The sequence below is a fragment of the Ammodytes marinus genome, assembly GCF_949987685.1.
Source record: "Ammodytes marinus genome assembly, chromosome: 13".
Lineage (NCBI taxonomy): Eukaryota > Metazoa > Chordata > Actinopteri > Uranoscopiformes > Ammodytidae > Ammodytes > Ammodytes marinus.
In genome coordinates this window covers 14,615,953-14,636,956 of record NC_137217.1, presented here as the reverse complement: position 1 = coordinate 14,636,956, position 21,004 = coordinate 14,615,953, and the positions used below count along the sequence as shown (strand labels likewise).

The 21,004-nt window shown below is 40.8% G+C and overlaps 1 protein-coding gene across 1 annotated transcript in view; it reads right to left on the bottom strand.

Moving 5' to 3' along the window:
• Positions 1-17,371, bottom strand: part of sntb1 (syntrophin, basic 1) — a 43,994-nt gene extending 26,623 nt beyond the window's left edge. Inside the window, exons 1-2 of the mRNA XM_080039417.1 lie at positions 16,706-17,371; positions 5,821-6,070 (exon numbers count right to left, since the gene is read on the bottom strand). Coding sequence (XP_079895543.1) covers positions 5,821-6,070; positions 16,706-17,258 — 803 coding nt within the window. The 5' untranslated portion in view covers positions 17,259-17,371. The remainder of the gene's footprint in view (positions 1-5,820; positions 6,071-16,705) is intronic.
• Between the last annotated feature and the right edge of the window lie 3,633 nt (positions 17,372-21,004).

Here is a 21,004-nt window from a genome sequence, read left to right as displayed (position 1 = left end):
ATTAAAGACATGGCTGTTGATGGTAGAAGGGGAGGAGGGAGATGATGGGGACTTCAAGGCCGGATGTATGTCTGCCATCTTTTTAGCCAATATGTGGAGTGGCTTTAACTTTCTTACATGCATGATGCGATGGGATAGCAGGAGGAATCACAGGGCAAACAGCACATTGGATAAATGACAGTATGGAATTATTGAAGTCTGGGCCTGCTTCAATGAAGATCAATCCCTTCTTGATCAAAGGATAGTCCCAGGATGATCACTATATATAACAGATACTGTATAGATCCACGCCTGGTAGCTCTGTTCTAGCATACAGATGTGATTCATGCAGTACATTTCTTCTAAATATTAATTAATGAACTCTGTATGAACACAGCAGTTAAATGAAAGAAAAGCTCTAATGGCAAAATATATACATTGTGAAGCAACAACCCGTTTGCCAATACTGTTGAACTACTCATGTTTTTTATGTTACTAAACAAAACGTGTGACACATATACATTTCTCTTGTTCTCTAAGGTTAATAGTTTCACAATGAATGATTTAGATTTTCTGTTTTGGTCCATCCTGCTGACAGATGATCATGGAATAATAATTTCTGCACAATTAGACTGCAACCAGAGCTCTTTTTAAGTTTTTGAGATTGTGCACGTCTTTCTCTAAAATTGAAGAAATATTTTGCCAGACAGCTTAGCCGTACACTGCCATTTAAGCATGAAATGTATTTGATAAGGTGTGGAGAAGAAGGAGAATATACACATGGGCTTCAGTACAGATAAACAAGCACACACACACGCACAGCAGAAATCATTCAACAAATCCTGCACGTATTTTTCACTAGAAATATGACCCACTTTTCCTGGGAAATACTGGCAAGCATAGGTATTCTTCATAATTTTTTAGACTGAAGTCTACCTCGGGTTCAGGTCTCGTGTTTCATGTTCACAACATACCTCAACCAAGACTTCTATACTATAGTGTGTAAGCACTGGGACAGCGCAACAGGGAAAGAAAGTGCCCCTCTCTCTTGGCTGATTGGAGCTGCTTTAGCTGCAGGTTTTTAAGATTTAAGATGTGATAAAATATTGAAGATAAATATATCATCCACAATAAACCAATAATTCTTTGCTGGAGACAACTTAAAAGGTCAGGAGAGGTCATGTCTTTGTGTAGGCGCAGTTTATGTCAGGTTGCATAATTACAGTTTATCAGATCAATCTTCTAGCAGTAGTGATTGTTGACTATAAAATCATAGTATGCAGACATATGCCTGACCTATATGTGAGAAACAATGGAATGAGATACTGTGAGTCTTTATGCCCTTTAAAAAATGGCCAAGGTTAAATTGAGGTACTTCAAAGAACTGCGAGTCATCTCCTTCATTTACACAGCCGTACTTGTTTTCTATGCCTAAAACATTCACAAAAAAACAATTAAAAAAGCGATAGGCGTCATCCATTTAAAGGTGCTTTTCCTTTCCCTCCTCTGGCTTTTAATCTTTTCCTTATCTCTGCTTATCTTCGCCTTTTCTGTTCTTTCACAATTTCTTTTCCTGAACTCCTACACTTTCTCTTCTGTCTCTCCACACCTTCTCATAACTTTTTTTAATCCATTCTGTAAATGTGTAGAGTGTAATCTTATCATTTGCGTAAAAATGAGTCTGTCACCGCAGAAGTTCACCGTAGGCTGAGGTAAAATGTCTTCAGAGCGTAACGTCGTTAAAATAACGATGGATCAAGTCTTATCTTCTATTCCCCCTCCCTTCTATTTCCTTGACTTTTATCATCTCATCTCTTCTCTTCTCTTCGTTTCCATCTTCTGTCTGTCCTCTCAGGCTGTTAAACAACATCTGCTGAAATGAATAGAGAAACCCTCAGAGATAAGGCAGACTTCCCTGTCACTTAGCACAAAGCCTCTCAAATCATTTCAGCTCGGAACACAAAATATGAAACATAGGTTTCTCTTGCCCCGCAATTGGTGCACATTGTCCTGAAAGACCCTTATACTGAGAAGCATTCAACTGTTTTAGTATAAATGTGATTTTTGTGGATTGAGCATAACAGACCACCACAGTATTCTCCCATTTAAACATTTACTAAATATTTACAGATGAGTCAAAGAGGAAATTGTCAAGTCTGTGAAAATAAGGAAGGAACTTCCCCTCCAAGAACATGCTGGTCAAGGTGATTTTGGCTTAATCAGTTCTGCCCACTAGCTTTATCAAACCACAAAACACTGTTATCTGTCCAAAACAAGAACTCACCTTGTCACCTTGTATAACTGGTTGACCAATAAGGTTCAAGTTATGGTCGACAGAGTAAATGTTCAACCCTATTGTGCTCTTTAAAGGTTTAATACTTCAACCAAGATGTGTGAAAGTGCAGCTGAAAAGTCTCCCTCAACACAGCGGTGCATTTTGGACTGCAAGAATGACTTCCATGTCATACATAATAGCGGAAAATCTGAAAAACACACTTTCTTTTCTTTTGCAAAACCTTGCCTCAAAAATCATAGGGACAAAACAGAAACAATTAAGTTGTATGTACGAGGAAGTGCTGAGGAAAAAAGCTGTTAAAATAGCAAACGATCCGTCCCATCCACTCCATAGGGAGTTTGAACTTCTTCCCACTGTTACTGTCTTTGAAATGCATTTAGTCATTTTATGGGGAAAACACATTGTATTTATTATTTCAACTATTGAGTTATTTTTCAAACAGCATGCTAGTGTAGGCCAAGAAGATTTATTTTCTGAATTTTCAATGCTGCTTTATTTTTATGTTTTAAATTGAGAAATACTTGTTCCAAAGCGACCTATAACCTCTGTATTTAAAAAGAAATCAAGCAAGTAGGCTCAAAATAACCATTACTGAATTATAGGCTATCACATCACAGTAGGCCTATTGTCCACAATAATCGCACAACAGCCCCATCCAAAAAGGAAATTTGCACTTTGATGTGCATACACATGTTAAGAGTATGGTCCAGTATTTGTATTTAGTGTGTCTGTATAGTATTGCACCAAAACAGTAGGTTGTCTTTAATTGTGCTTTGAACTGTCTGCATGTTTGCACATCATTTGTACCTGCACATAGCAAACAAAATTGCACAACTGTAAGGTCAGTGTCTGTTGTATTTTTGTATTCAAATTAACAGTTGTTTATTTCTTTACTGCGCATTGGCATCTTTGAGCAAAATACCCCCAAATTCTTCGCAGCGGCGCCGCGCCTCCCATGACCCGGGGCAGTGACCACCCTGACTAAGACATTTTCTGGGGGAAACACTGACACTGTATATAAATTAAGCTACAATGGAAGCATTGTTCACTGGACACTGGTGGGCGGGGAAAGCAACTTTTGTTTTGGAATATACACACCTAAAGCACAATATCAGCTGACATGGTGAGGCCCTTAAGGTTGGCTCTGCTTTATCTGCTACCTGATAGTGACGAGTTTGATTTTATCAAGTTTGAAGAGAAAAATAAAAAAACTTGATATCCGAGCCAGGCTACATGCCCTGCGTTCCGAATCGCATAGTCTTTCTTTTTTCTATTCTACATACTACATCCGACGATAAAAATAATCTAGTTAGGATGCAGTAGGCATACTATTAGGACATACTTTTACTCTTTTATGCATCATAACATTGCACCTTGATCTTGCCTCTTGCTTTTATATCCGGCGCATCCCTGTTTGTTTTCATATGGAGGCTTCACGTGCGCACTGAATTCTGGGTCAGAATCACCCAAAAAGGATGCAGTTTTCAACACTAACAATCTTGGCCGGATGAAGTAGGACATCCGGGTACTTCTAACCATCCTAAATCTGGCCACAAGAATCGGGACATCCTAAATCTTTTTTCTACATACTATATAGTAGAAAGTATGCGATTCGGAACGCAGGGATGATTACCGTTGGATCCACTTAGCATGCTAAGCTAGGCTAATAGCCTCCAAGCTCAAGCTACAATTAACGTACAGACAAATGAGCAATTTTCTTATCTAATTCAGTTGTAAAACTGTAGCCTATTTGTAATTTAACTGCCCCAAAAGTTGTGCATTCATTTTGGATGAAGAAAAGTCCATAGCAATGTGACTCTCTATGCTACATGCAAGCCACCCTTAGATGTTGCCTGAAGCTTGGCTATAAAAATGCTCAAAATATCTCAACATTCTCAAGAAATTATCCACATAGCCTCAGATCCTGGTCAGCATTTTAAACGTTCTCAGAACATTGAGTCTATGGTGCTCATACTGCCACAGGCAAAATACAGAGAATGTCTCATGGACAGAATCCCGGCAAGGAAAAGAGACAACTGCACTTGCCTCTGTCAAGAAAAATTTACTTTTCTGAATCTTCCATCTCTTTTGTCCATGAATGATGTTCTGATATTTCAAGTGTTTGTCATAGTGATTGTTTATGTGAGTTAGCATTTACATCTTGCAGTGTCAGCGCTGAGCCGTCTTAAAAAAAAAAGACTTCCATACAGGCAGAGGAACTTTGAAGTCACTGCTTCACTGTTACGACTTGACTTTGATGTTCCCCTCCATCGTCTGAAGCTTTGAAGTTCGGAGAGGTTCAACTCACACTCACACTTCTAAAATCATACATATTCAGAGGGGGACACTGATGGAGGGACAGAACCATAGTGACATGTGGTGAGAGTAAAATAGGAATTAATTACAAGGACACAATAATGGGCAGGAGGATGAAGATGGGGGGGGGGGGGGGGGGTGAATGTATACAGATACAGAGAGAGACGGACAACAGAAAGATGGGGAACACAGAGAGAGATCATGACGGAGAAGAAAGAGAGAGGACGGCAGAAAGAACAGAAAGGGCCAGAAAAACACAAACTAGTAAGAAAGAGTGAAAAAGCACGAGACAGGAGAGGGGAAGGCATAGAAGAAAAAGACAAGCAGGAAGACAAAGAACATGGTGAGAGAAGCAAAGGGAGGGGCAACATGGACCGAAAGCACACATTCGCAGGCTGTGACACCAAAGCAGTTTAAACAGTAAATGGCTTTTTGCTCCCATACTGTTTGATTGGGCCATTGTCACATTACCAACTAATTAACTTGACAACACCTCCCAAAAGACCGCCCCCCCGCTGAGTGAGAGTTATCTAGGCGCTGCTTCAAACGTCTGTCTTTAAGAAAAACTGCCTAAAGAAATAAGTCTGAAAAACACTATCGGGTAATCCCTTCAGGATGTAACAGAAGGCTGTTCTATTCTCGCTCTGTCACACTGTTGAATTGAGGATCAGAGAAGAATTGGTTAACCTTTGGTTAATGAAGGTAACCATCTTATTTTTTTTGCCTCAAAGTTGAATTCTGGAGCATTTGCCAGTGACAATATTGAAGCAAAGCCTGTGAGCTAGTTTGGGGCAGTGAAGTGGAGTTCACCACACTAACATGACATTTGCGAATAATGAACTATGTGAGTTACTCAAAGTACAAGTCGTTTGCCTGTAAATATAGTTAAGTTATCTTTATTAGTCAATTTACAAGAGGCACATTGAAACTCTTCTTTTTCTCTTATCCTTTCTCAAGTTACCACACTTCGGAAGGGGTCAGAGCGTAGAGTCAGCCATAGTACACCGCCCCTGGAGCAGTTTAACTGCCTTGCTCAAGGACACAATGGTGGAGCACCGTAGATGTAATACCAGCAACCACAATATAAAGCAATAAGCACAAAAGATGCCTATAGAGAATATTTCAGATATGAGAATGAAAAGAGACGCTTTCTCTGGAGAAAATGCCTTCTGCTCATGAAGGAGGATACATTTTTGTAAGTTGCGTGGGCGTGTGTTTGCAGGTCTCACCTGTTCTCAGGGTCCGGTGTGGTCATGGCTCGGGTTACATAACACATCTTGAGTGGTATGCACCTCCTGTCGCCCTGCAGAGACAGGGAGGGCTGGGTGGCAGGGCTGGGAGGGTTTGATGAGGAAGAGGAGGGAGAGGTGATCGGATGGGTGCCTAGTCGGGGAGACTCAGGTGGGGGGGTCTCCCAGCCAATCTCCGACACAGGGGAGCCCTTTGTTACGTACGGTGTGGCCTCACGCATGTATTTCACTGGGCAGAAAAGGAAGAGGGAGATTCACGGTTTAGAATAAGAGGTGGTCAGGATGGTTCACCTTGGACATGGAAATGGAATATATCTTTGGTCAGGGTTGGTGGTTTATTAGAACATATAATTTGGCAAAACATACAAGAATTAAGCAGCCCAAGTCTTTACATCAGTAGAATACTATGGTAATATTTGGGTGAGCATGCAGACACAGATTATTACTGACTTGTTTCATAGTGTTAATACAAACTGTGAATCACTGTGAAGCAAACCCTAACCCTCCAAAACAAGTTAGAGGAAGGATGTGGGGAGACCACAGGTGCTGATGATTTACAGCAGATATAGAAACTGTTAAATTATTGTACGGCTAAGGCATTTGCAACTATTACAGATTGTCATGGGGCAACAGATAAGAGGTAAAAATATATTTCTCAGCAAAATCACTGAGGTTTAATAATGCTTGAACTTTTGATACTTGTATGTGTGACATTTTTGCCTTAGGTGACATAAAGGATCATATTGTGAATTTGACATAAGTTAATTTAGTTTAATATTTTACAAAATATGTACGCAAGTTGGTATTCTACCACTGAAGAGTGGTATAATTAAGTAGAAAGGAGACAAATAAATGATTTTCTCAAAGCAAGGAATACAAATGGAAAGTCAGAGGCAGCTCATTCCACAGTATAGGCACCACCACTGAAAATAATCACTCTCCCCTGTGCTTCAATTTTGACCTGGGTACAACCAGAAGCAGCTGATCAGCCAATGTGGATGACATTGACGGCATGTACGCTTGTAAAACGTACTTGATTTAGCTTGGATTTTAACCATTAAATGATATTTAGGCAAACAATAGCATCCTAAAATAAATTCTAAGAAATACAGGGAGCCGATGAAGGGAGGCCAGTACAGGGGTAATTTTAAAAAGCTTTTAAAAGATGACCCGCATGCAGCACTCTGGACCAACTGCAAATGTAAGGACTTCAGTTTCACTTATATTAAAGATATTTAAGGCTTTAACATCCTCTTAAAGTAGTTGTTTAAGAGAGTTTGCATTGTTTAATTTCAGCACCAAGTAGATCTGAGTATCATCAGCATAGCAGTGGAACGAGATGCCATGTTTTCTCACAATGGTCCATAAAGGTAGAAAGTATAGGGAAAAGAGAATTGGACCAAGAATAGAGCCTTGAGGGACTCAACAAGGGAATGAGGCTGAAGCGGACATACAGTCGCTAAGGCCGACAGAAAAACCTAATTCTGAAAAGTACAACCTGAACCACTCCAGAGCAGGTACTTTAATGCCAACACAGTGGTCCATGTGTCCACTGTATCAAATGCAGCTGAGAGATCTAAAAGTATAAGGATGGCCCCAGAGTCAGTGTTTAATACAGGGTTGCTATAAAAAGTTTCCAAGATTTTTAACAGAGATGATAGTTTAGAAAAACCATAATTCACACTCCTATTCTCTGCTGCTACAGGCATTATCGAGAGAGTTATGGTTACGAAAACACTAAACCTTCCTGCACAGCCTCTGATCCTTCAAAACCGATGCTGCCAAATATCTGAGAAAATCCAATCTCGAACCGGTAGAACATAACGCTTTACTTGAGAAAGTAGATGCCAAACTCCGAATCACCAGATGCTTGATGACCATTTTGCATTCCTCATGCTTTTCGGCATAAGAAGACATGACACATGTTTCAGTGAAATACATAAATTGAGAGGCCCAGTATACTCTTAGTCCTAAATGTTCTGAAACCTTGGTATGCAATGGATGTTTAACTGGCATATCCCACTGTACAAGACACATATAATTGGCATATGGCTGCTGGCATTTTGTAATGCAGCATGTGAAATATTCTTGGGAGAAGCACTAGAGCCCCTATGATACTGTGTAACAAGCCTAACTGCCAACCTGGAGAAGAGATGACAGGCTCATAACACAGACGAGTAGACGGGGGTGATGTTAGAAGTGTCCTCAATGGACTGACAGTCACAACGTGATCCAGCTGCACAGCAGAATAACCCACACAGTAAAATCAGATTAAAGGACCGAAACACAGCTGGTCTATTTGTTAAAACGCATCACAACAGATATGACACGTGAACACATTGAATCTGCTGCAGTTTGATGATGCCAACCATGTTTGCTTTTGTCAGGAGATATATGCTTTATGCCACAAAGGTGGCATGTAGGGTTTAAATTTGGAAAGGAAAAAGGATCAAGGTTTTCAAATTTGATATGGATGTTTGCAAAAAAGATGCACACATGAAGACACATGGTCTATCTTGTCTTCTGTGCTGAAAAATAATGAAGAGGCTGCAAAGGAACGGAGGGAAATACCTTTGGTCCACAAAATGTATGCAAGCCTTTTTGTGCCAGCAAAACGCATTACTGCTGGACTTTGGATCCGATGGACACAAACGTGCACTAGTACGCATTTTCTAACCTTATCTTTAGACTTTTATTATCAAATGCATGATAGCAGCAAACAGTAGCACAATCTCAATGTTGTTTAAAATCCTGAATCTAAAGATGTGTGTAGCTTCACCAAAAGTAATTCTGTTTTTTTATTTTATCATCGGTAGAAATTTGACACTGAATTATAAATCAAAACCAAGGACTCACATTAACCTCTTGCATCGACCATAAATCTGGCTTTAGAATTTACACAGCCTCACTAAATACTTTCTCAGGAGTGTGACAAAGATAAACAGAATGGAAAGATCCACTGAGTCTGAGACGATGAATGTTTAATTCGCAATAAATTCTGATCATTTTATTTGTTATTGAGTAGTTTTCTATGTCATTTATCAAACACAAGTGGCACATTCTATGGTTTCAGAATGTTAAACTTTAGATGACTGTAAACTACATAACTTTGAGAGAATGATCATAAGTTTACATCTAAAAAGGATACTTTTAGGCCAGGCCGCTCTTTCTGAACTGACTCAATTGAAACCACATCAAACAAATCTATCGTACAAACATCATTTGTTTTCAGTCAACATTCTCTCGGTCTGGAGGGAGGAAATGTAAACTCATTGACCAGCGATATTGTGCACAGAAGTAGAGCTGTAGTGTTTCCAGCGGAAAGGAAAATAAATAGGGTGGAGTCCATGTGGTCATTACACTGGAAGTGTGTAAATGTGTGTGCATTCCCTTGGGTCATGTTTCTATTCCATTACACGGGCAACTGTACACAATAACCTTAATAGCTTGATAAGAACTTAGAGAGGATAGGGCTTGTCCTACTTGAGCCTCCATTCTAAAGCAGCTGGTTTGCTTTTACACAACCCAAACCAAACGATCCAAATGAGGGGCTGCCCTCCCTATCTATCTGACTTTATTTTCCATATTTCTGGCTTGTGCTGAGAGCACACACATACAGGCACAACTGAAATCTTTTTCATTGAGACTACCGCTCACCACTTCATTTAGAAGCAGTGACTCGCTGTTACATTTGTGGCGATTCCTATGTGAGAATGGAATCACACCAAGGCACAGCTGTTAAATTCCATTTGCGAAAATGCCATTCACGTCCATTGATGATATTTTAAACTGTACTCAACGCCATTAATTAGCAAATTTTCCAAATGAGGCTATTCCTTTCTTCAACAGAGTAAAGAGCTTGTTGGGTTAACAGCGGAGCGAGCAGTTCGCAGATTTAAGTACAGTATTTCAGTGGTTTCACAATTAAAACACACACACACACACACACACACACACACACACACACACACACACACACACACACACACACACACACACACACACACTAATCTATTACATCAGGTGTTATGACTAAATGTGTCTCATTGTGTTTTTTATGTAATGGTCTTAACAATATTTAATGAGATCTTGAGGCAATTAACTTTTTACCATATGCCGCACATAGGGATTTATTTATTTATTTTTTGGTGAGAAAATGTACTGAGGGCAAAAAGAAACCTCCTCCCTGTGGGAGAGAAAGTATAGAGATTACCAATGGGCGAATATGGAAAGAGAACAGACCGGCGCTAAAAGAAAGAAGAGAAGAAAAAGGATCCTCTGATTGCAGAGTGAGGGCTTTTACTTCTTGTATGCTGAGAGCAGGTAGCTGGATACTTCAGCAGCACAAAAGGCCTTTACAAAGCCACCTTCAAGCCACATTTTCTTGTAAGATCTGGACCAATATCAAAAACAAAGTGTTCGAATAGCGTCTTAACTGAAAGAAAGAAAGAAAACCAAAAAGAGGGAACTTAATAAAACACATTTTCTGTGTGCGTACAAACAGTTACTAACCCTCTGTAAGATCATAACTTTGAAGTAGAGAAGAAAGACATGAAATAGGTTGTCTAAAAAAAAGAAAACATTTATCTTTTTTCCATCTATTGAACATAACATTTCAACATATTGCTTTTGACATTTTTTTGGAATCTGTAGTTTTAAGAAAATGAATATGCGTTAGGCCCTGTGTAGCTGAAGTCTCAGTCTTTTGGCACTTCATCATGTGTGTAGCCAGCCATCCATTGCACATTTAAGACCCCCTTTACAAGATTCTCCTTTTAAAACATATCACACGGGTAAGAGTGCTTTCGAGCGACTCAATCTAACCCTGAGCTAAATTAGCAAACTACAGGTGATCAAAAAGCGTTATTCTAATTACGTCTGAAATCCGCACAATGATTGAAAATTAAGAAGAATTTCTGCTCGTAAATCTGCCAGAAATATAATCGGCAACTGCATATCTGCCTTGAGACAGGAAAAATGTACAGGCCTACCAACAGTAGCAAAGGGGTGCAGTGCTAAGGTAATAGTTAATTGGTGCATTCAACCCCCTTAGGAACAGGTACTCCTATACATTATGTCTAAAGTTTCGAGTGAGTCTACAGTCCTGCTCGTCCATATTCAAACTGTACACAAATCTATCAAGGCATTTCCTCAGGGTTTGCTTGGAAATACACAATGACAATTATTCCTAACACCTTGTTAGCACACAATAACTCATCTAACAAAATGTGTTAGAAAAAGTTAATGGCATGCTACATTACCTGCCTTATAAGAAGACTTTAAACCGGAGAGCTGTGTGTTACAAGTCCCATTCTATCCATAAATGGCAACACAAAGCAACATGCTTACAGTACATACAGAAACCACAACCACAGAAAGTGTGAACAGATGGCGGTTGACTCATCCGCATCGTCACAGATTTCACACAAGTCAGTGAAGCTGCATAGTCGAACAGCTTTTCTTACTGTAGGTCATTTTTGGTCACCCTCTTAAATATTTTTTAAATTCCCAAAGATGCATTAAAGTGAAGTGTTTAACTGCAGAATAGCTCATTTTTATAGTGACCATCCGAAGGAAACTAGGACAAAACAAACACACACAATGTGCAAAAACACAATGATAAGGCCTACACCTGGGGGAAAAGGATTTTTTTTGTTGTTTTCTTCAAACTAAGCAAACAGGAAAAACATCAGAGCTCTAGCCTCTCTGTCTCTGCTTTATGCTTGACTGTATAAACACATTCACAGAGGAGAATGACTGATTCAAAATAGTATCTTCACCACATCAATCACTACTGCAACGGCCACAATTGTTATTATCATCAACGGCCGTTTTGAGTCACTCCACGAACAGTGAAGTCAGTGGAGGAGGACATAGTTTCTCCTAATGAAGTAAACAGTCACCCATAGACACATTGACTCTCTCTCTCTTCTTAATCTCTTTAGCTTTCTCATGCTCACACATACTGTACCTACGCACACTTAACCATATTGATCGACTGTAGCTTCCGTCTAGACAACACTGCACTGCTGATGACTAAACTTCATGACGCTGACACACACACACACACACACACACACACACACACACACACACACACACACACACACACACACACACACACACACACACACACACACACACACACACACACACACACACACACACACACACACACACACACACACACACACACACACACACACACACACACACACACACACACACACACACACACACACACACAAAGCATCACACAGCATTTATACACAGTCAAACACAACCCAGATGTCAGGTGATGACAGGTACGGCTTGTTAAGGGATCTACAGGAAAGCTTACAGGACACTGACTCACTTCCTGTCTGCTGAAGTGTGGCAGATGTTCCTTATTGTATTTTGACTCTTCAGTTCTTAACTTCTGCTTTCATGTTTAAGCTTTTAGGTCTTGTCTTGACGCTTACAGAAAAAATACTGTTTGATGCTGTGTGCCTGCACTGAAACATACCTGATGCTTTAACCTTAGAAAAAGTTTGACCTATTACAATCATAATAGTCCATTCTGATCAAAACTATCATATCACTTCAATATATGGTCCTGATGTTTACATCAATTTACCATTCAGCCAAGGAAATTTATTAAATTAAATTATGTCTGGGATTCAACCCACTATAGCACAACTAGTTAACTGGCTTCAGCTGATAAATTCTTCTTCGGGCAAAAACTGTAATTTAAACCAACATTATGGACAGTTGCCAGATGGAAATGAGGAGACTGATTTGACTTCCACTGTCTGAATTCAAGGATGCGTTGTTTCAAAAGTGTCAGCTGATTAAACTGCATGTGTGCCGTGTGAGAAGCGAAAGCTTGACAGGCGAGGCAGCAACAAAGTTAAGCTTAGGAAAGTGCTGACTCCACCAATTCTAGAGTAACACTTGGCCTGTGTCACTAGATGCGAGGTTACTTCATATACACTGCATAATATACATACAGTAGATACAGGCTACTGTGACAAATTGCGGATTTTTCTACTGAACACATAGGTAAGTAGTATGCCATCCACTGTAACAAAATCTTTTTTTCATGACCTATATAACAGAAACTTTAATGTACAAAAGTTTTATAGTAGGCTAATATGTATTGTCAACACCAAGCTGTACTACTCGGAGGACAGTAAAGATCAATTTAGACTAGAATTTTAGATCTCTTTGCTCTTTGCAAAGTCTACACTTCGCTTGATAAATGATCTTGTATTCTTATATTTTAGCATAAGACATAAATGTTCCAAATAAATTACCTTATCTCTGCTTGTATGAGGTACACATCATTGTTATGTCCATCTGGCTGTATTACACTCATTGATGTACATTTGGAATCCATTTTTATATGTTAAGACTATCCAAATTTAATCATTACATACACAATTCTCCAAAAAGAATTGTTGTCATCTTTATAATAACCAACTTGCTATTTATGCTTAGGAAAAAGTAAACCTAACGCCGCCAGGGTTGGTCTGAATCATCATCGGATAGAGCAGAAATGAAAACAATAGGAGGAAAGCCAAACGGAACAACAGGGCCACCTGGGAACATTTAGAGCTGTTATCCTTGTGTGACCGCCACTTGCAGCCAGGATTGATTTGACACCTGTAAAGTTGTGTCACTGATCCACCAGGGACTTATGCAGTTGTTTACCAATGGCAGGTAAAGGGGTAACACTGTCTGATGCTGCCATCAGCACACACTTTCAAACAATCTAAAGGTTTGTTTTGTTGCACTCAGCTGTTAAAAAGAAAAATAAGTTGTGTGTAGAACTAATAGAGAAAGCTTTCTCTCCTCTAAGCACCTGGACCTTTTTAACTGGAGACATTTAGGACTTGCTACAATAGGAAAATCAAAGGGGTTATAAAGAACATTAACAATGGTTCTGCTCTAATCAAGCGACCGACCGGTAAGTCCTGACAGTAGGCCAACATGTGCAACACCAGCAGCCAGAAACTGAAGCAGCTACATTCATTTATTTACACTTGTACTCTTTTCTGCTGTGACATGTCAACATAACTTCTGCTAACATGACACACCACAGACAAAGCATGGCCTTTTCTATGGCTGTAAGCAGATAATACACAGTGACCTGATTAGGCAGTATATGCTCCAGATGGACCTAGTTAGGTCCCCCAATTATCTTCAGTATCACAGTGCACTGTGCCAGCTGTACACTGCAGGGCTTCAAGTACAATTTTGTAACTATAGTATCTATTTCTTATTCATCAGTATCTGATTGAAGGCATTATTTGTGTGGCACTACTTATTCACTTGACCTTCATAATGGTTGCTAGGAGATTTGTCACAAGGCTGCCAAACGCTGATTGATCCCCATATAATTCACTGTGGGCTTGTCAGACTGCATGCTGAGCCACAGAACAAGCAGCAAGGAGAAAGCCAGCCTTGATCAGGGGACACTTCAATGAAGCGGATGCTCTCTGACATGCGGTTCTTGAACCGTGGTCTTCTTGGTTTCGGAGCAGTTTATGACCCGTGGGGTCAATCTGCGGCCTGCGTCTGGCAGGAGTGAGTGGCTGCTGCTGCTGCTGCTGCTGCCTGTTTTGGCAGGATTCTTTCTCAGTCTTCCTAATGAGATCGCAAGATGACTCACTTCACAGAAATACACAGATTACAAACATGCATGCACAAACACTGCTGCATAAACATTCACACAAACTGCACAAAAATGCAGCACGCTGAAAGCACACACACACACAGACAGACGCACAGCCCTCTCCCATGGGACGTGTACTATCTCTTCTAACAGTTGAATCAGATGTTTCCTCCTCTTCTCTCTCCCTGTGTTACACAGCCTCCCTCTCTCACCTCTTAGAAGGTGGCACACACCCGAGAATAAAAAGAATGCATTGCTCAATTTTAGGCTTAACATACTACAGTTCACGTCTTTTTCTTTTCAAGTGAAAGTTTACACGCTTGGTTCAACGGTAAACACCTTTCGCGCACCCCACAGAACCAAAAAAAGATTGAAAATTCACTTCATTAATAGTATTCCTCTATCTGCCGACTCTACTCCTAATGTCACTGATTGCTGAATTGCAGCTGTGGCGAACTGTATGTGTCTTCTTTACCCTTAAGTTAACCCTAGTTGTCGTCTTTAAATCAGCTTCTTAGCCCCCCTGTTAGCTCTCCCTCTGTTCAGTGTCTTTCTATCTCTCCCCCTCTCAGCACTTTCCCCATTAAATTCCCATTTCAACTCCACCCCACCTCACCCCACTCCATCTCTCTCCCTTCCCTTTCCTCCATGGCTGCTCTATTCTCTCTTCCCTTCTTTCTTATCTGGGTAAGTTGTCCGCTGGGACCTGTTTTTTCCTCTGCAGTATAGCCCCTGTGTCCCCCTGGGAGGAACCATCACGGTGTATGCATCTGTGTGTGTGTGTGTGTGTGTGTGTGTGTGTGTGTGTGTGTGTGTGTGTGTGTGTGTGTGTGTGTGTGTGTGTGTGTGTGTCTGAGTGTGTATGTCTGTTTGTGAGAGAGGGATATACATTTTGTTCTTACTATCTTGGGTCCAAGAGTCCTCACAGGAGCAGGAATAAAAAACTCAAAAGAAGGCACTTGCGTGCTACATTTTCCAGTGTGTGAATGCGTGTGTACTTGTGCCCTTGTACTTGTGTGGGTGTTTGTTGAGGGGGTAAAATGATCCTCATCCTTTAGAGGGATATGATCTGCCATCAGCCTAATTTTCATCTTCACTTTTGGCAAAAAACAACAACAACTGCAATGTGTGTGTGTGTATGTGTGTGTGTGTGTGTGTGTGTGTGTGTGTGTGTGTGTGTGTGTGTGTGTGTGTGTGTGTGTGTGTGTGTGTGTGTGTGTGTGAGAGAGAGAGTGCCTGTGTGTGTGTGTGAGTGTGTGTGTGAGGTGATTTAGGAAATGCGGAGCTGCATTTGCTCGAGTGGCCTTTCTTTGGGCAGGAGTGTGAGGGGGCCTTTTAAGATTGTCTAGTTAGCCAATCAGTCAACTGTTTCCATAGCTATGGAATAAACACAAGATCCTATAATGGCAAAGTTGCACTACATACTGTATTAAGTAGAGAGCCTCCCTTCGCCTGCTTTAATTTAAATACATTTGCATAAAAAAGGTTTCACTTCTCTTCAGTTTCTTACCGTGAGAGAGACCGTGTGGGGACAACACATTGTGACTTTGGAAATGAATGAGAAAAAGGAGTGGAATGAATAGGTTGCTGCATTAAAACATTATTGTGTGCACACATTAAATATACACATTTAATTTTTTCTTGTCATTAACCAGTACCTCTTTCCTGCAATTGTAAATTAAAAATAATAGGCGTCAACACTCAGAGCCCTGCTGCTTTTTATTCTGTTCATCTAATCATTTAATGATTTAAACCTGCTGGGACGCAGAGTGAATGCAATCAACTGGCAAGTAAAGAAAAAGAGCCATAGCTACTTTGTGTCCTGGCTGAGGACTACTGACCTATACTGGTTGATATGCATGAAACAGCCCAACACACAGTCTGATAAATATGTAGCCATGTGGAATGAGAAACTCCCATGCCATTACATATTTCCTCCCCTGAAGGATGAGGATCACATGCACGTCCGGAGGTCCCTTAGGGATGTGTGAGTGAGGTTAAATTAGGTCTCAATATTTTCTCCCCATGTATGCTGTTCAATCACTTCACTAAAAGATACGAGCACAACAACTCCATTGTGGGCTTCCCTAAATAAGACAGTGTCTTGAATAAAGTTCGTGGTTCCTTGACCATACACTCCTTCTACTTTAGGTCCCACATTTCCTCAGTCATCCTCTTTCACACACACAGTCACTCCAGCATGCCTACCTTCCAGTGTCACATCTTTGCCGGCCCGTTTCAGCGCCTGCACAGCCTCGTCGTGGGTCGCGTCCCGCAGGTTCATGCCGTTGACGGAGAGGATGGCGTCCCCGACGTACAGTGCCTGGGTCTGGTCCGCCGCGAGCCCCTTGAATATCTTACTGATGAGGATGGGCATTTTGTTCTCCTTCCCCCCTTTGATGCTGATCCCCAACCCTCCGATCTCCTGCTTGGACACCTTGACGCATCGCTTTCTGTTGGCGATCGCCTCGGGCACACGCTCAGGGAGGTCCGTGAAAGCGGTGCGCACCGTTTGGGGGGGACCGTTGTTGGAGTTGGCGTTGTTGTTGTCAAGGTAAGATCCGTTGGTGACGGCGTTGGAGTTGACATCGTCGCTCCCGTTGTCGTTCACGCTGCTGCTCTCCTCGCAGCTCAACGTGAGCGCTTCCTCGTTCAAGTTGACCAAAACTTTGTGCCACCGCTCCCGCACCAAAACCTCCACAAATCCACTTTTGTGCACTCCGAATGCACCTGAAACTCCCGTCCCGATCACCACCGCCATCTTTGGAGCATTTCTTTAAATTGATATGGAATTTTTTTTGTTTAGTTTTTTTGTGTTGCTCCGAGCCAGCACACTCTCACACATTAACTTCCACTCGGTCTGCCTGACACTCAGGCTGGACTTTGCCCCCTCTGAAGTTTTGTGCGGGACTTGTCAGGCGTCCCGACCAACCAGCCTGAGCACAAGCCGCCCCTCCGCTCCGCCTGCCCCAGATCCTATCTGCTGGGTGGAGTTTGCTTCCCCCCGTCGTCAGCCGATCCCATCTCCAGACCCTGCTGCTGCTGCTGCTGCTGCATGCACACACTCTGCTCCATCATTTCCCCCCAGAACCTTAGAGACGGGTTGATGCAGTCAAAGCAAAATCCATTCAATTATCTGTTGTAATCCTACTAGAAACAATTTCGATACTACAATGATAATTATTTTGATGGTAGAATAGGCTATGCGAAAAAAAAAACCTGCCTTAAAAGGAAAGGAGCGTCTATTTCGTCAGTAAAACCATGACTGGGTTTTGTGAGTCATCAGATCAGACTGCAAGGAGCTGGAGTATAGGCTATAGTGATAGAAAATCAGGACACTTTACTTTGGTAGATCATTTGCAATTTTCTTTTTTTAAATAAATAAATAGACACATATGATATAATCGAAAATATGACTGGATACGGAGTTTCCAGAGTTTAAATTCCCAGTGTGTCTCACACTGCTGGTACTTAACCGCGCTCCCGTTGCATACGTGAGGCCGGTTACGCGCGTACAGGAATGCGCCTGTGCCTGTTTTGGTGTTTCACACACACACAGAGAGAGAGAGAGAGAGAGAGAGAGAGAGAGAGAGAGAGAGAGAGAGAGAGAGAGAGAGAGAGAGAGAGAGCGCGCGCGTTTTGTTAGGAAGCTCTGGCATGGAAAGACTCCCCCCTGAGGCTTTGCTTTCCATCTCTTTTATTATTGTTATTATTCCAATGGACACCCTGCATGCCCTGTCGATCCTGCAGGCTCGTTGGAGTTCAAATGGGTGAGCCCAGACCGTGAGGGGTGCACCCGGTGTCATCACTAGAATGACTGGGGCTGCATGGTGTCCCAGAGGTCAGACGCGCCGGATGACCTGGGTTCAGGCCAGGCCCTGTGTGAGTGACTGAGAGATGCAGAGAGAAGGTGGAGACATACGTATGATACCAGATGGAAGCTTCCACCAAGACCTCACCTTGTTAGAAACAACTAATCAAGCTACTGCTTTGATTTCAATGAGGGGTTATGTGCAAAAAAGTTACTCACCATTCTTAGATCCATACACTTTCATTTTATTTTAACAGATGTCCCTCTGAAGCGTGGCTCCCGGGAAACTGTGCCACAATGCTATATTAGCGATGTAGCTACGACACCTACTGGTGACACTTTAAAAGTTATGTTTGCCTGTCTTGGGCTGTGATGGTAAGGCTACTGTTAACACTTGTCCTGGGGTAGCATAACACTTAAACCACAGGGAAGCCCCCTGTCTGGTACAAACAAAATGCACTTAGCTATTCATTTTATTGTAAGGAGCAGCAATCACATAATGAACAAACTGCATTAAAATATCTTCATGCTGAGAGAATTTAGTTGCATCAATCAACTTTTTCATTTACATTTCTGTATTCAGGATGATTTGTGATATATATATATATTTTTAAATACATTTTTCTGTGGGTACCGTCTTGTTAGTGAGAACACGACTCTTTTCCTCCTTGTTGCCATAAGGATTAATATAGTCTATCCTAGAAACACAACAGTTACCCATCTTATATTCTTTCTATATGCACAGTAGTGTTACATAACACACATAACACATTAGCTTATTTATTTTGAGAAAGAGATTGAAACAGAAAGTCTAAGAATAATTAATCTTAATGAGGTTTAGGAGCTGCAATTTATTTGTTTACTTTTATATGGAAATTAACTATCAGATAAAATGTACATTCTTTGTTGTGGTAAAGACCTTCAAAACAAAGAAACAAACCTGTAGCGAATGCAATCTTATTGAAGGTGGTGGTATAAAGGTTGTTAATTAATCTGTTTTATTATGCAGCCGAGCACGTTGACTCCACACAACAGGGAGCGGCTGCACAGAGCGTTAGGGTTAACATACAGACACACACAATCACAAATGGGGTTTGTATGGTTGTGTCTATGAACCCCAGCTCTCTGCAGTAATTAGGTGAGTTAAGTGCCATGCCCAAGAGCACTGTGGCATGTGTGATGCAAGAGTAGATTCAAGTTTAAAATATAGGAAAGGTTGACTAAAATGTTGTGACCCATTTCATTTCTGCTTTGAGAAGAACATACTGAAGAACTTTGTCCCTCCCCCTTTACTTTCCTCTGAAATCATGCTCTTTCCCTCCTTGCTTTTCCCCCCTTTCGCTATTTTTCTTCCATCTATCCTTTTGTTCCTTTCCATTCGTAATTGATGCCTACTTGCTTTTTCCTTTGATACCCCTTCCTTGAAGAAAACTCACTCTTTACTTTTCACTGGCATGATTGTTAAGTACACTAAAAGAAAAAAACGCTTTTGTCTTCTCCCATATTCTGCATCACCATATTATTTGTTCTTTCAGAATAAGGGTGCACGAGAGAGTTTTTCTTTTAAACAAAAAAAGTTGTTTACATTCCGTGTTTCACACCAAAATGCATTGTGTGTTAACATCATCTTTAACTCACATTATTGCATTTCCTTCCTCATTTTTAAACACATTTTAAAGTACAGGTTGTTTACATTCATGTCTACTACCCTGCAGTCTTCACTTTCACTTTCTTTTATTTTGTGGTGCATTGCTAGACTTCTTAGTGTCTTACCGCCACAAACTGTCAATCTGTGGAATGGTGTAAAACCGGAGGGAGGAATGTTATAGCATCATCTGTGTGCTTGCTCGTGTATTTTCATTTGCATGCACAAGCATAAGCGTAAGCATGATCCATTTGTAATAACACTGCTCCATAGAAACCAGTGGTCAAAAACTCCACAAGGGTTTAGTTGGCCTTAGACAGCAGGCATTTAAAGGCAAATAACATTTAGGCAATAATCAAGGAAATTATTTGAAAAAACATTCATGTGTTTAAACATGAGTCTACAAATCAGTGTTTACACCGACATATTTATGTGTAAAGAAAATAAAAGAAGAGGTTAATTGTAGTTATAATATTTCAACCTGATTTTCTAGACCCCCTATACTTATACTGTATATAAGGTAAGGTAAGCAGGCACAACGTTCAAACATGTTGTATCATGCAAGCAAAACCCAATATCCCCAACTCTGTGTTTAAGGTTTTTGACTCTGGATGAGTCACACACAGTAATGAGCCAAACATCAGGAATGCAGGACTTTGAGCTCGACGTCAGAGCAGATGTCCCCTCTACTGGTTTGGCAGCTTATCGGTAATGGCGGCTGCTGATGGCATCATGTGACCTGCTGAAATGTGTTCCCTTTTCTGAGATCAAGCTATAATATATATATATATATATATATATATATATATATATATATATATATATATATATATATATATAAATAAATCACTGCTGTCCCAACAGATAGTTACAGACTGTGTATCCACATTTGGTAAACACAGGCCTTAGTGAAAACAGTAGGGCAGATCAAGCACAGGAAATGCTTTCAGACAAATCAACGTCTGATAGAAGTAATGATGTCCCTGTCCATTAAAGGCCTCACACTTCACAATGTAATGATAAAAGACTGTGTAAATAAAATACTACTGTG